Source organism: Cynocephalus volans, chromosome 2 (assembly GCF_027409185.1).
Source record: "Cynocephalus volans isolate mCynVol1 chromosome 2, mCynVol1.pri, whole genome shotgun sequence".
NCBI classification, from domain to species: Eukaryota; Metazoa; Chordata; class Mammalia; order Dermoptera; family Cynocephalidae; genus Cynocephalus; species Cynocephalus volans.
Genome location: NC_084461.1, coordinates 65,163,965 through 65,176,691, shown reverse-complemented (window position 1 = coordinate 65,176,691; position 12,727 = coordinate 65,163,965). Strand labels below are relative to the sequence as shown.

The 12,727-nt window shown below is 35.9% G+C and overlaps 1 protein-coding gene across 2 annotated transcripts in view; it reads left to right on the top strand.

The window, feature by feature from the left end:
* WDR41 (WD repeat domain 41) overlaps nucleotides 1-12,727 on the top strand; it is a 41,735-nt gene that overhangs the window by 26,246 nt on the left and 2,762 nt on the right. For both annotated transcript variants that reach the window (XM_063087925.1, XM_063087923.1), the window contains exons 8-12: nucleotides 286-396; nucleotides 4,953-5,137; nucleotides 7,674-7,795; nucleotides 8,569-8,657; nucleotides 9,644-9,777. In XM_063087925.1, the coding sequence (XP_062943995.1) occupies nucleotides 286-396; nucleotides 4,953-5,137; nucleotides 7,674-7,795; nucleotides 8,569-8,657; nucleotides 9,644-9,777 (641 nt within the window). The remainder of the gene's footprint in view (nucleotides 1-285; nucleotides 397-4,952; nucleotides 5,138-7,673; nucleotides 7,796-8,568; nucleotides 8,658-9,643; nucleotides 9,778-12,727) is intronic.

Genomic DNA, 12,727 nt, shown 5'->3' with positions numbered 1-12,727 from the left:
TTGAAACCCTAGAGAGAATGGGGGCTTTAGGGTTTGGTAGTGGGTTTGGAAGAGTCAATAAAGGAAGAGAGTTCTAAAAACTCACTTGGGGCTTTACTAGATCATTTCAAATTCTCTAGGATTTCAAAGAAACATTTTAAAGTAGTATGAATAAGGCTGTTTTTGCAGATGGGTTTTTTTCAATATGGTAGGTATTTTTCATGTAATGAAATGCTTACTTTTTGAGCAGAAATAGTGTTTTATTTCCTTGAACACTTTAATAAATTATATCTTTTTTTCATTTAGTAATTTTCAAATTGGTAGCACCCATAGATGGATCACCAAAATGGGATATCCTTGAAGTTAAGCGCCTCCTTGATCACAAGGATAATATTCTCTCGTTGGTTAATGTCAGTGGTAAGCTCATTGTGTACATGTATATTATGTATAGTTTTGTACTTGTTAACGTAACCTGTTCTGAACTTCAGTCTTGTTTTGTTCCAGGATTCTGGAATTACTTTCATTAAAATAATGCTTTAGATTAGGAAGGATTGTCATTCTCTTTTATTCTGAGTTTTTAGCCAGTGGAGCTGAGAAAGTTTCATAGCTTGGTAGGTCTAAGATTTAGGCACAAGGAACATAGAGTAGGGCAGAGAAAAGAAGACAGAGGAGAGCATAATTATCTCAGGCAGTACTTGGTAGCTGTGGGATGATTGTTATAGGCTACAAATACTAACGCCTAGTAGCATTTCAGCATTTTTGGCAAATGGTTCTGGCGAGTTCCTCTTTTGTAGAGAAGATTGGAAATATTTATGCCTTTTTGTCTTGCTGACCACACAGTACAGTATCACATAGCAAGTTACACACTTACAGTACAATGAGCAGGATTCAAGTCAGTTACAATCATGATTGAAGACTCAGAGAATAACACTGAACTAAAGTAAAGGTCTGCAGAAAATGGGTCATGGTTCATGTCTGCCCTTCTTAATGGTTGTGGGTTTTGCCTTGGTGACAACCTGTTTGGCTTCATAAATGATTTTAATGAGTATCTCGTTTGAGATGAATCTGACATCAGATGGTAGGACAGGATCACAAACCACAGATCTTGGCGTTTAGCTAGTTCACTTGCAAATAAGCACAACTTATATTATTAGAGCCCTGCTGGTGATCTGCATAAGGTCAGTTAAGAGAACTCTTGGTGGCTTCAGTTTGATAGTCCAGTGGAAACTGCAAGTGGGTCTTATAGGTATGGTGGGAATATGATATAGTGGGAGGACTGGACTGCACCCCAGTCACATATCTACCTGAGGCCTGGGTTGGCTCTTTTTGAACAATATTTTGTGTAAACATGAGACAAGGGAAAGAGGGGCACAGAGAGCACCAAGTATAGTCTCCATTTGTGTGCCATTCAGTCACATTTTCAGATACATCAGTAAGAACATCCCTCTCAGCTCCAAAATCCTCCTCTCTAAGAGACATCTTCTTGTAAAAGCCAGGCTACAAGTCTTTCTAAAAACCAGATTTTCTGTGGTGATAGAAGTAACAGTTTTTGGTAGTGCCCCTTTATTTTTCTCTGGGTGTTCTTTTTTTCTAGTCATTGATGGAGACATAGCATAAAAGGAAAGTTCTTATTTGAGAGACTTTCTGAGGCCTGCTTGGAGCCCTAAGGCCCCAAGCTGCAGAGAAAAACACAACAGTGTTCTGGCCCATTATACTGATCATGCCTAGTTGTCTTATTTTTGGTGAAATTTAGTGTCTTATTTAGTACCATTGAACCAGCATGTTTACATAAATGAAGGTGGTGGGATGTTACAGAGATAACCTTAACTTCATGGCCCTTCTTTTGCTATGTGATATGAAGAGAATGTTATTACAGTTAAAGAAAGATTTCTTCAAGTATTTCTTTGCCAAATTCTTAAGGGAAGGAAAATGACAAGCTTAAATAAAAAAATTGTTAATGAAAGTTACAGAAAACCCCTAGTACTTTTTACCTTATAAACTCTGTGATTGTAAAATTACACTATGGATAATAAATAAGCCAAAAGCATATGTAGTGATACATAGCCAGGAAGTCTGGTACAATTTGAAAATGATTTGCCGACAGTCTGATCTTGTGCATAGGCATGTCAGCCCTGTTGCAGCCTTTGGCAGTCCTGGAATGATTGTGTCGTATAGTTCCCTGCTCCAGTCTCTGCCCTGCTTCTTTGTCCTCACCATTACCAGTGAAAGATGTGGCTGGTTCCTGGGTTTGTACATCACAGGGGAAGTGCATTTTAAGAGAGCAGTCCCCAGGGCGACCTTAGAATGGAAAGATAGAACTCCCGCAAATGTTACTAGACATCTGAATGCGGAAGGTTTTCTAGGACAGACAAACAAGATGACCTTACTAATTTCTTCTGACAAAAGGCTGTGGCTGCTGCTGCTTTATTTTATTCCTTTTCTTATTTTGTGCTGACAGCATGATATGGTAGTCACAAAGTGTTAGTACTTGTGAGGAATGGATAGACAGATGCCAGGTGAGATTTTCATACTAAGTGGCTTCTGATACTTATATAGGATAAAAATCCATCCATTAATAACACATCATTGAAGTTGTTTGGTGAGACACATTTTGAATGACCTGTTTGGGAATGTAAAAATATACATAGTGATAAACTATGTGCTGACACAGATGAATGCCACTATTTTGTTTTTAGTGAAAAATTCTAACTGGTCATTAATACTTTGTTTCTACTGCATAGAGGAATCGCAGACACTAAAAGGATTAAGTCAGAGAAAGCTGCTACATGGTCTCAGTAGGTAAACTCTGTGTTACGACCACATATGCAGAGTGAGAGTCAAGACGAGTCTTCACTCCTTCACTTCTCTGTTGCTTTTGTAGTTTGAAATTGGAAAGAGGAGGGAAAGCAGTGGAAAAGAAGGTCATGGAAAGATTAGTACCACCTTAACTTTCTCACTTTTAAAAGTAGAAGCCTGTTTTTCTCCACAGATGAGAAGTGAACTTATTTCTTCACAGAGCATATTCTATAGAGTCTGTTAATAAACTATGGAAATTAGGCATTAATGAGCTACCTATGATAGCCTTGGAACCAAGACAAAATAATGCTTACATGTATGATTGCTGGTAATTCTTTATTTCTAAGAGATTATTCATCTGCTTATTAAAGATTTTTGTCCCACTGGTTTATTTGATAAATGGGATAATTAAATCATAATTATACTCATCTATGTATTTCTAAATTACAAGTAATTGGATGTTTTAGTATCATTGATGTGGAATAATACCAGAGGCTCAAAATAATACCAGGGACTCAAAGATAACATTTGATGTTTTTTTGAAATGGCTACACATTTATTATTTAATTTTATTTTTACAATCATCCTCATTTAATGCTTGAGGAATCCAAGATACAGAAAGTTTAAACGATTTCCTAAAAAAAATAAATAAAGTAAATGACTTCCTAAAGACCACCTGGCTAATAACATGCAGAGCCAAAATTAGAACTTGGGTTTCTGGATTCAGTGCATTGTTCTGTTCTGTCTTACCCAAAATATGTAAGAATTAAAATAAATTACATTTCTTTAAAATAATTTTTAGTCTAGCAGCTGTGCATTTTCTATTAAATGTATGATTTATAAAATGTCTTGGCCCATTAATTTCATTTTCTCTAAAGGTTTTAAAAACTTGTTATTGTACCAAGTTACACATAGTCATAGTAGAAAAATGAGAAATAGTGAGAAACATAAAAAATGTTAAAATTTAAATTGTCCTACTGTCAAGCACTAAATACTGGTACACATCCTTTTAGATGTTTTCCAGGCATATGTGTGGGTGTGTGTGTTATGTGTATACAAATGATTTACAGTTTTGTAACAGTATGGCATGAATTTATTTTCATATCAATGTAAACATACTTTTACAACTTAATTTTCAATAACAGCATTACTGTTTCTTTTGTGGATGCCTTATTTATTTATTCAGTCCCCAGTTAGATGTTTAGGTTATCTTCAGACTTTTAAGATAGTATAACAACATTGTCCCTGTGTCTTTTATGTACTTCCCTCAGGAAAAATTTCTAGAAGTAGAATTGTTGGAACTATAGGTTTTTTTTTAAAGGTTTTGATACATATTACCAAGTGAATTTTTGAAAAGATTGTACTAATTGATACCTGGACATTAGCAGTGCATGAATGTGCTGATTCCCGATGTTTTTGCCAGCATTGGGTGTTTTCCTGCTTTACAATCTTGCCCAATTTGCAATTCAGTAAATGGCATCTGATTGCTTTTAGATTTTTTTATTAAAGGAGTTGGATATCTTTTCACGGGTTTACTGACCATTTGTAATTTTTTTTGCCTGTTTAAGTCCTTCGCCCATTTTTCCTAGTGGGGTATTTTGTTCATAGTGATTGCTAAGAACTCCTTATGTATCACGTATAATAAACCTATTTTGACATTTAAGTTGTAAATTTTTCCCAGCGTTTTGTCATTTAAGTATATGATTTTTTTTTTTTGGCCAGGCAAATATTTACTAGGATCTCTTCCCTCTGAACACTTATCTGCTTCCTTTAGAGCCCTTTACCACTTTGTATTCATAAAAGTGTTCCTCTTTATTTTCTTCAGTCCTTTAAGTACCTATAATGTTTTAATTTATTAGAAACTTATTTTGGTACATGAGCTAAGGTAAGGTTATTTTATTTTTATTCCCCCAAAACTTAACCAAATATTCCAGAATGAGGTATTTCTTTACTGAAGTGAAATGCAGTCATTATCACAAAATAAATAATTAAGTCAACTTGAATCTATTTTTGGTCTTTTTATTCTGTTATATTAATATTTCTGTTTGGCTTGTGTAGATACCTCACTGTTCTAATTACTGTGATTTTATAGAGCATTACTACTAGGCAGTCCATTCATTTTTACCTTTAGCCTAGATAAAATGATCAGTAATGAGGCACATGTGAACTTTGCCTAGATTTGAGTTTTGTCACTGGCTCTCATGTTGGAGAGCTGATCATCTGGGATGTCCTGGACTGGACCGTGCAGGCCTATGAACGCAACTTCTGGGACCCATCTCCACAACTGGACACTCAGCAAGAAATAAAACTCTGTCAAAAACAAAATGACATTTCTATTCATCATTTCACATGTGATGAAGAGGTAAAAAATCTATAAAATATCTGTAAATGTGCCTTTTTTAATAAATCTAATTTCTGATTTTTAAACTTTAATTCCATTATAGCCATAAAGAGATATCATTCCCCATGGTTTCAAGTTGTGCTTTAAAACGGTCTGATATTTTTTGAAAATGGTACCATTTGTGTTAAAAAGGCATTTTAATCCTCACTCCTAATTTTGAGATAAGGGGGTGACTAAATGGCCGCAGATTTTAACCCTATTGAAAATTTTGGGTGGAATTAAATAATCCCATAGGATTTGAGGTTAATGCTTAAAATTGTTTTAAGAAACACTGTCAGAAAGGATCCCTTTGAAGATTCTGGTGCTTTTTACAGAGAGATAAAGAAATTAAAAATTTCAAGAATGTTTCCCTTTTAGTTTGTTAGCATTCTGGGGCGAGATAATTGGGTGATAATTGCTAGCTTCCATCCTTTAGGCCTTGGCAGTGATGCTGTTGAAGTACTTGACATCTTTTTAGCTGGAAGAGATTAGTACCAATGGATTACTATTAATGAAATTTTTAAGTAAAAATAATAACATGTATGCAATTGGAAAATTTAAACAGTATAGACAGGCACAAAATAAAAGTGAGAGAAAAGCCTCCTACCCCACCCCCTCCCTCAAAGGTTACAACTCTTAAAACATATCTTTTAATTACATTTAGACAAGTAACCCCCTTTAAATGTATTTTCTGAGCCCCTGAGGCTAAGAGAAGAGATTGATCAGAGCCAAGATTCAGTAATCCATTGGTTTCATTAATTAGTGTTAATTAATGAAAAATTTCATTAATAGTGTTCTGGAGGGAGAGAATGTGGTGTACTTTTTTTTTCTTTGCACCTCTCTTTAAAAACAAAACAAAAACAAAAGAGAAAAGAATAGGATAAGAATAGGATTTTTTTAAAAAACAAAACTAATATACCCAAAGGTTAGGTTTCTTTGTTTTTGAAAAAATATATATATGTGATAAAAAATAATATAGTCTCAAAATATGGAGACTAGATTTCTAAGAGTTGTAGCCCTAAAAATTATATAAATAATTTTATACCTTTTTCTGACTTTTGTAAAAATTAGTACGTAAAAGTTTTTTCACTTTGTATTCCTTTTAATCTTAAAAATATATCAAGCTATAAATACTTGATAAAAAGCATTATTCAGTTTTCCCTAGTTTTCCTTCTTTTGTTGAGGGTTCTTTCCTTCTACAGGGAACTATTATTGATGACAGTTGATTGATGTCTCCATTGAGAAAATGCTGCCACTAAAGCTCATGAATTCTCTAGTTGTGTTTGTAATTTTCTTTGTGACCTTAGATCCAGTCACTTAAACTGTGCATGGATTTCTTGGTCTGTAGGACTAGTTTCTGGGGTTTTGCATTGAATGCAATTTATAGAGCTCTAGATTTTAGCACATTGGCTAGTTGTTTTTATTTGTGCCGTTGGCACTGATCCTCAACTTGCCTTACTGAGTGCAGAGTACTAATCCTGAGTGTCAAGGGGATCATTCCAGATTTAGACTCTGGTAAGCCTTGGGGACATGCTTTGATTCAGATATTGTAGGTCTGAGTTGGGTTTGTAGCCTTTGAGGCTGTATTAGAAGGGTTGGAGGGCCCAAGGTCTCTGGTGAAAACAGAAAGGCAATCTGGAAGGTCTTCCTCACGAGGGTACCTATTGTATAAGAATGAATGATTCTAAGACTAGTGCTGCTAGAAGTCTGGTAACTTGCAAAGTAATTTCAGAAGCTAGGTCGTGTGGTGTTAGCAAAGAACAAGGGACTGAAGTAACATTACCTTGATTCTAATGTTGACTCCATGTCTGATTTCTTGTGTGACTTTCATCTTTTTAAAATTTTAACTTGTTCTTCTGGAAAATGGCAGTAATGTTTGCCTTTCCTCCCTTAACAAGATGTTGTGAGGCTGAAGTGAGATAAACATTGGTAAAGTGCTTTCAAACTATTAAAGTTATGTTAGCAAAAAGGAATTTCTAATACTATATTTGGAAAAAATGTTTTTGTGAAGCTTTCAGAGGATCTTACAATGATACAAAAAAGCATATACTGTCGTAATTGTATCATTTATAGGTCTCTCGATTGCTTAAGTTGTGGAGTGCAAGTAATTTGCTCACACTTTCTAGGCAAAAGAAGCTAAGTAATTTTCCCAAGTATATAGTGTTATGTGAATGAAAACCTCAGTAGCTTCTGCTGCAGGGTAAGGCCACCACCCATAGCTCCTTTTTCTAGCTGTCATATTTCATCGAGGAAGAAAGTGACACTAAGGGGTATGATATGCAAGCTTTCTCTGTATTAGTAGTTGTGTGTTTATACCTTCTAAATACTCTCTGAGCAGTCCTTGATGCTTCGACATTATTGGACTTCAGAGGGCAGTATAGTAACTTGGGCTGAAGACTAGGAATAGGGGAGGTAACATGGCTTTCTGATGTCAGAGGGCTGGAAATCTGTTACACCAGGTGGTGGTAAGTACTAGTTTTATGACCATTTCTGAACTCCCTCCCCGCTCCCTCCCCAGAATGTATTTGCTGCAGTTGGAAGGGGTTTATATGTATATAACCTTCAAATGAAGCGTGTGATTGCCTGCCAGAAAACTGCACATGACTCCAATGTTCTGCACATTGCCAAACTTCCAAACAGGTATGAGTTCCCATCCGTTCTGCAATAGATGAAAGAAAGTGGTTCCTGGGGCCACCAGTGTAATTTCTCGTCACTAAGTTACCTGGTTCTGTGGCTTGATCTGCTGTGTTCTTTTTGGACATTGAGAATGTCCCATGGCTGTCTCTAACAGAAGAGTTTGTAGCACTGTATTACAAAATTTACAAGAAGCAAGGTTCAAATGAATTACATTGAATTTCATTGTAAGAAGAGATGATTTAAAATTTAGTTTTTATTTAATAAGGTAAAAGACTTTGGGGCACTTACTATATAATGGCCAGAATCAAATGGTAGTCTCCTTGTTGTCTAAGGCCACTAAGTGAGGGTTTTCCTCTCAGGGTAAATTTGGCTTCTCAGTTTCTAGGGATGAAATTATGGGAAGGGAATAGCATTATTTTCTGTGCAGGATATTTTTAGAGTAAGAGGCACCCTGAGAAGCGATATAGTGAGAGGAGGGAAGGGGGTTTCTCAGGACATTGTAAAAGTGTCATTCATACTGTTTTCCCAAATGCATTTTAAGAAATGAAGATAATAAATTTATAGCATTTGAACAATGTGACATAGTATAATATGTGCCTTTCCTGAAGAATACTTTTAGTTTGTATTGTAAAGCCATGTTAATTTGTAATTTTTATCAGCTCCCGCTAAGACTGAATAAAAGCAGTTGAGGGCTCTAATGATTTCTCTAACTGCAAATTTAGCATTGGCCCTCCATGGTGTGCTTTCTTTGTGTTACTGATTTTCTGTTCTGACAGGCAATTAATCTCATGCTCAGAAGATGGCAGTGTACGCATTTGGGAGTTACGAGAAAAACAGCAGCTTGCAGCTGAACCTGTACCAACAGGTGTGTGTCTTTTCCCAAAAAGGTAGTCCTTCTTTTTCTCTCCCTTTTTTCTCATATGGATGGCAGAAGAAGGGCGATTATGTGAAATCACAAGAATAATATAGAATATGCTCCGAATAGGCATAAGATGTTTACAGGGAGCATATGGTAATTGGGATGTAGGATTCACATCTTAATACTGCCTTAAACCGCCTCTTTACTTCAGTTCCAATCAACTGGTATTTTATGTTTCGAGGGAAAACTGGTAATCTGAATAACCAAATGGCCTAATGAAATATCATTTCTATTATCTATAATTCTGACTGATACACAAACAGAAATTGTACTGTCAGATGTCAAACTGAGTGTTCTTTAGCCTTGAAGCATTAACATTGAACTCAATTTATGGGAAAATACACTTCTCTTTGTGTTTGTATCATAATCTCTGAAGCTCTTGACTTTTAGGTGTTTGGTTTGAAAAATAAAACTCTGGTTGTTTGAATGAATTACTGTCAACCTTTGCATAGAAATCTGATGCCGGTACCTCTAGTTTCTTCTGGTTCTTTTGACTTACCTGATGTCCTAGGGTATTGTTTTTGGATACACACATATAGCTTTTCCTCTATGCTCTGTTGAAAGAGCTGAGCTATGCCTTTTTTTTTTTTTTCTTTTTTTTTTTTTTCTTTTTTTTTTTTGACAATTAGACACTGTCATTCAGGCCTTTCACCTCTCTCCTCTTTCATTTCTAGTGCCTGTCTTTTTTATCATGGGTGAGAAGGAGCAATAGAAATAGAGGAGGAACAAACCCGGTTAGCTAAGAAAGATGAGATGAAATAGCATTTAAAAAAACACTAGCATAGTGCCTGGAAACATCCACTTAGCCCTGGACTAAAATAAGTGCAGAACATCTGCATTTAAATTTTCTCTGTTTTTCTGATCTCATATTACTACTATAAGTAAAGAGCACATTAATTTTGGAAATGACTGAAATGATTGTGTTTTTGTAGGTTTTTTTAACATGTGGGGATTTGGAAGAGTGAACAAACAAGCCAGCCAGCCTGTTAAAAAGCAACAAGAAAATGCCACGTCATGTTCACTGGAGCTTATTGGCGATTTGATTGGACACTCATCATCTGTGGAGGTATTGCTTTTAATAGGCATGTGAGGCCCAGGCATTTCCTGCTTTGGCATCTTACCGCTCTCATAAAGACCTATACTTTATAGTCTCATCAAGACCTGTGCTCTCTGTCTTATCTGTAGGTTTTTGCTGTATCTGAACGTGAGATCAGATTGGTTATATTTCGTGCAGTTAGGATCTCCCTTCACAGAGATATGATTTGAGGAAGCAAGGAATGCATTGCTGTTAAGAATGGGCTTAATCACCATTATTTATGAGATGGAGATGGCTGTCAATAAGGATGATATGTACAGTAGTGACTGTGTGTGTAACAGCAGTTGACAGAGTGCGTGGAGGGTTGTGGTTACATGTGCAGAGTGAAAGGCTTAACAAAATCTAATCTAATTCTGGGGGCCTTTATCAAATTCCTGAACAGAATGCTGTTTTTACCTGCCTTTGAAGAATGATAATTTGTTAGTTTAATAAAACCCTGTGCCTTGATTATCATTGTGCATATATCAAAATAGTTGAAAATTATAAGATACATAAAATTCTAAGTTGTGGAAATCCAAATACGTTAATATTCACCATAGGCACCATTGCCTGTAATGGAGGAGTAAGATAAGAGATGAAGAGATGATTGGAACTGGTAGCAGTGTGATGATAACAGTGTAAGCAGGCCCTAAGTAATGAATTTCTTAAATCATGCTTCACCGTTTCATAGCCAGGGAGGAACAAATTATTTTTCATACGAAAGGGCATTCATGCGCAGGAGCCGTTGCAGCATACTTGTTTATGAACATTTCTCATATTCCAGGCACTCTCTAGACACTGGACGCTGGAGTTTACAAAAAGATATAAAATACAGTCCTTGCCCTCATGGATCTTATACTTTAGTGGAGAGAAAGGATATAGACCTAATAAGATGTTAACCTAGGCTGCTTATGATGGACCCAGATGAGTAGTAGACAGTGAGTACTCAGGAGTTAGAAGAAATGTTTCTTGCCGAATCCTGTAAATGGTTAGTAGAAGATATGAGACTTGAGCCGAGCTTTCAATTGTAGGTAAGATTAATATACTATAACCATGTCACCTTAATATACTAAAACCTTGTTCCCTGATGTTGGGCCCTATGTCTTATTCATCTTTGCTTTCCTCTAACAAGTAACTCAGGTTTTGTTTGTTTGTTTGTTTAAACTTTTTGTTTTTGCTTGGGTGGCTACAGTGTAGTTTGAGGGTGGTGAGAAAGGAATGTGGTAGACAAAAGGGCAGAGATAGCATTTAGTTGGTGGCAAGGAACAGATTGGCTAGGCTGGAGCACTGGGTTCCTGTGAGCAGACTCTAGCAGGAGATAAAGCCTGGGAAAGTAGTTTTGGGTCAGATTATGAATGTCCTTGAATGTAAGGCTAAGGAGTTTTAACTTTATTTTTAAAATAGTAGGAATGCATTAGAGGTTTTTAAATGGTGGAGAAAACCTTCAAAATGGCACATTTTCATAATATAAAAGTGTCAGATTCTTAAGAATTTTCCTGAGTGAAAGTATTGACACTTAGTCACTTTTTAAAAGCATCTCTGGCTTCACTGATAAAATCTGGTTTATCTCTTAGGTGCTATCTCCTGAATTTCTTTATTCCTTTTATATTTTCATCCTTGCTGTCTGGCCCAACCCGTCTACCTATGCACTGAATTCTGTCTTTTCCAGTCTGCTGAGGAATCTTGCTCCCATATTTCCCCCTTCACTCCTACATCATCAGCTGAGTCCTCTCTTGTGATCTTACCCTACTGTCTTCAGAAATGTATATAACATTTCAGAGAAAACTCTCATTCTCTTGTTCCTTAAAGTTGTCTCTCTTCTTTATTTTGGTCTTTCCTTCAAGGACCTTTTCCTTTTCATGGGTTTGTTTATCTCCTCTCTGATACCAGCTCTCCACTCTACAGTATTCATGCTGCCTTTTCGTCAACACTCCATTTTCCTATTCTTAGCTTCCAGCCTGTTTTTTTTCACTGAGTGCATGCTCCTTCCCTTTACTTGGAGAGTTTTATCTCTTTGAAGCTTTTCTGACAACTTCTGTTATTACTGATCAATTTCCCCTTTTCCTAAATTTCTGTGGCATGTCATAGTCTTTACTGCATTATGGTTGACCCCTCAACAATGTGGAGGTTAGGAGTGACAACACCCCACACAGTCAAATATCCACCGATAACGTTGGACTCTCCCAAAACTTAACTACTAATAGGTTATTGTTGACCAGAAGCCTTACCGAAAACATAAACAGTTGATTAGCATATATTTTCTCTCTATATATCATATACTGTATTCTTACAATAAAGTAACCTATAGAAAAGAAAATGTTATTAAGAAAATCATAAGGAAAATACATTACTGTACGTATATTGAAAAAAATCTGCATATAAGTGGACCCATGCAGTCCAAATCATGTTGTTCAAGGATCAACTGTACTTAGTACCTGATTACATAATCTTTTATTGGTGCTCTCATTGTTTCAGCTGTGATTTGGTTTTCAAAACTGAATTACAACCTTCCTGAGGGTAGGGACCATAAGCATAGAAAAGACAGTAAATGCCTATTGATTATCTACTCTTATATAGTGGGCTGAAGCCAGTGTTTATCTTGGAAAATTTGGATTTCATACATTTTATGGGTAGCCATTTGTGCATAAATAATGATTAAGTAAAGCAGGTGTGGAAGAACCTATACCTGACAAATCTTAAAACCAGTACTTGAATTAGATTATGGTAAAATTCAGAAGATACTTTTTGGGAACTCATGTACTTTACAAAAATAGCTGTTATTCATAGTTGTGTAGTTGAGCGGTTTTAACAAAGTTCTGATTATTAAAATATTAGATATTGGTCATATTTGTACATGACTGTAACCAACACTTAAAAATGAAATTTCTCATGAAAAGTGAAATGGAGTTTTACAAATTGAAATCCAAAGAAGTCTCCAAGG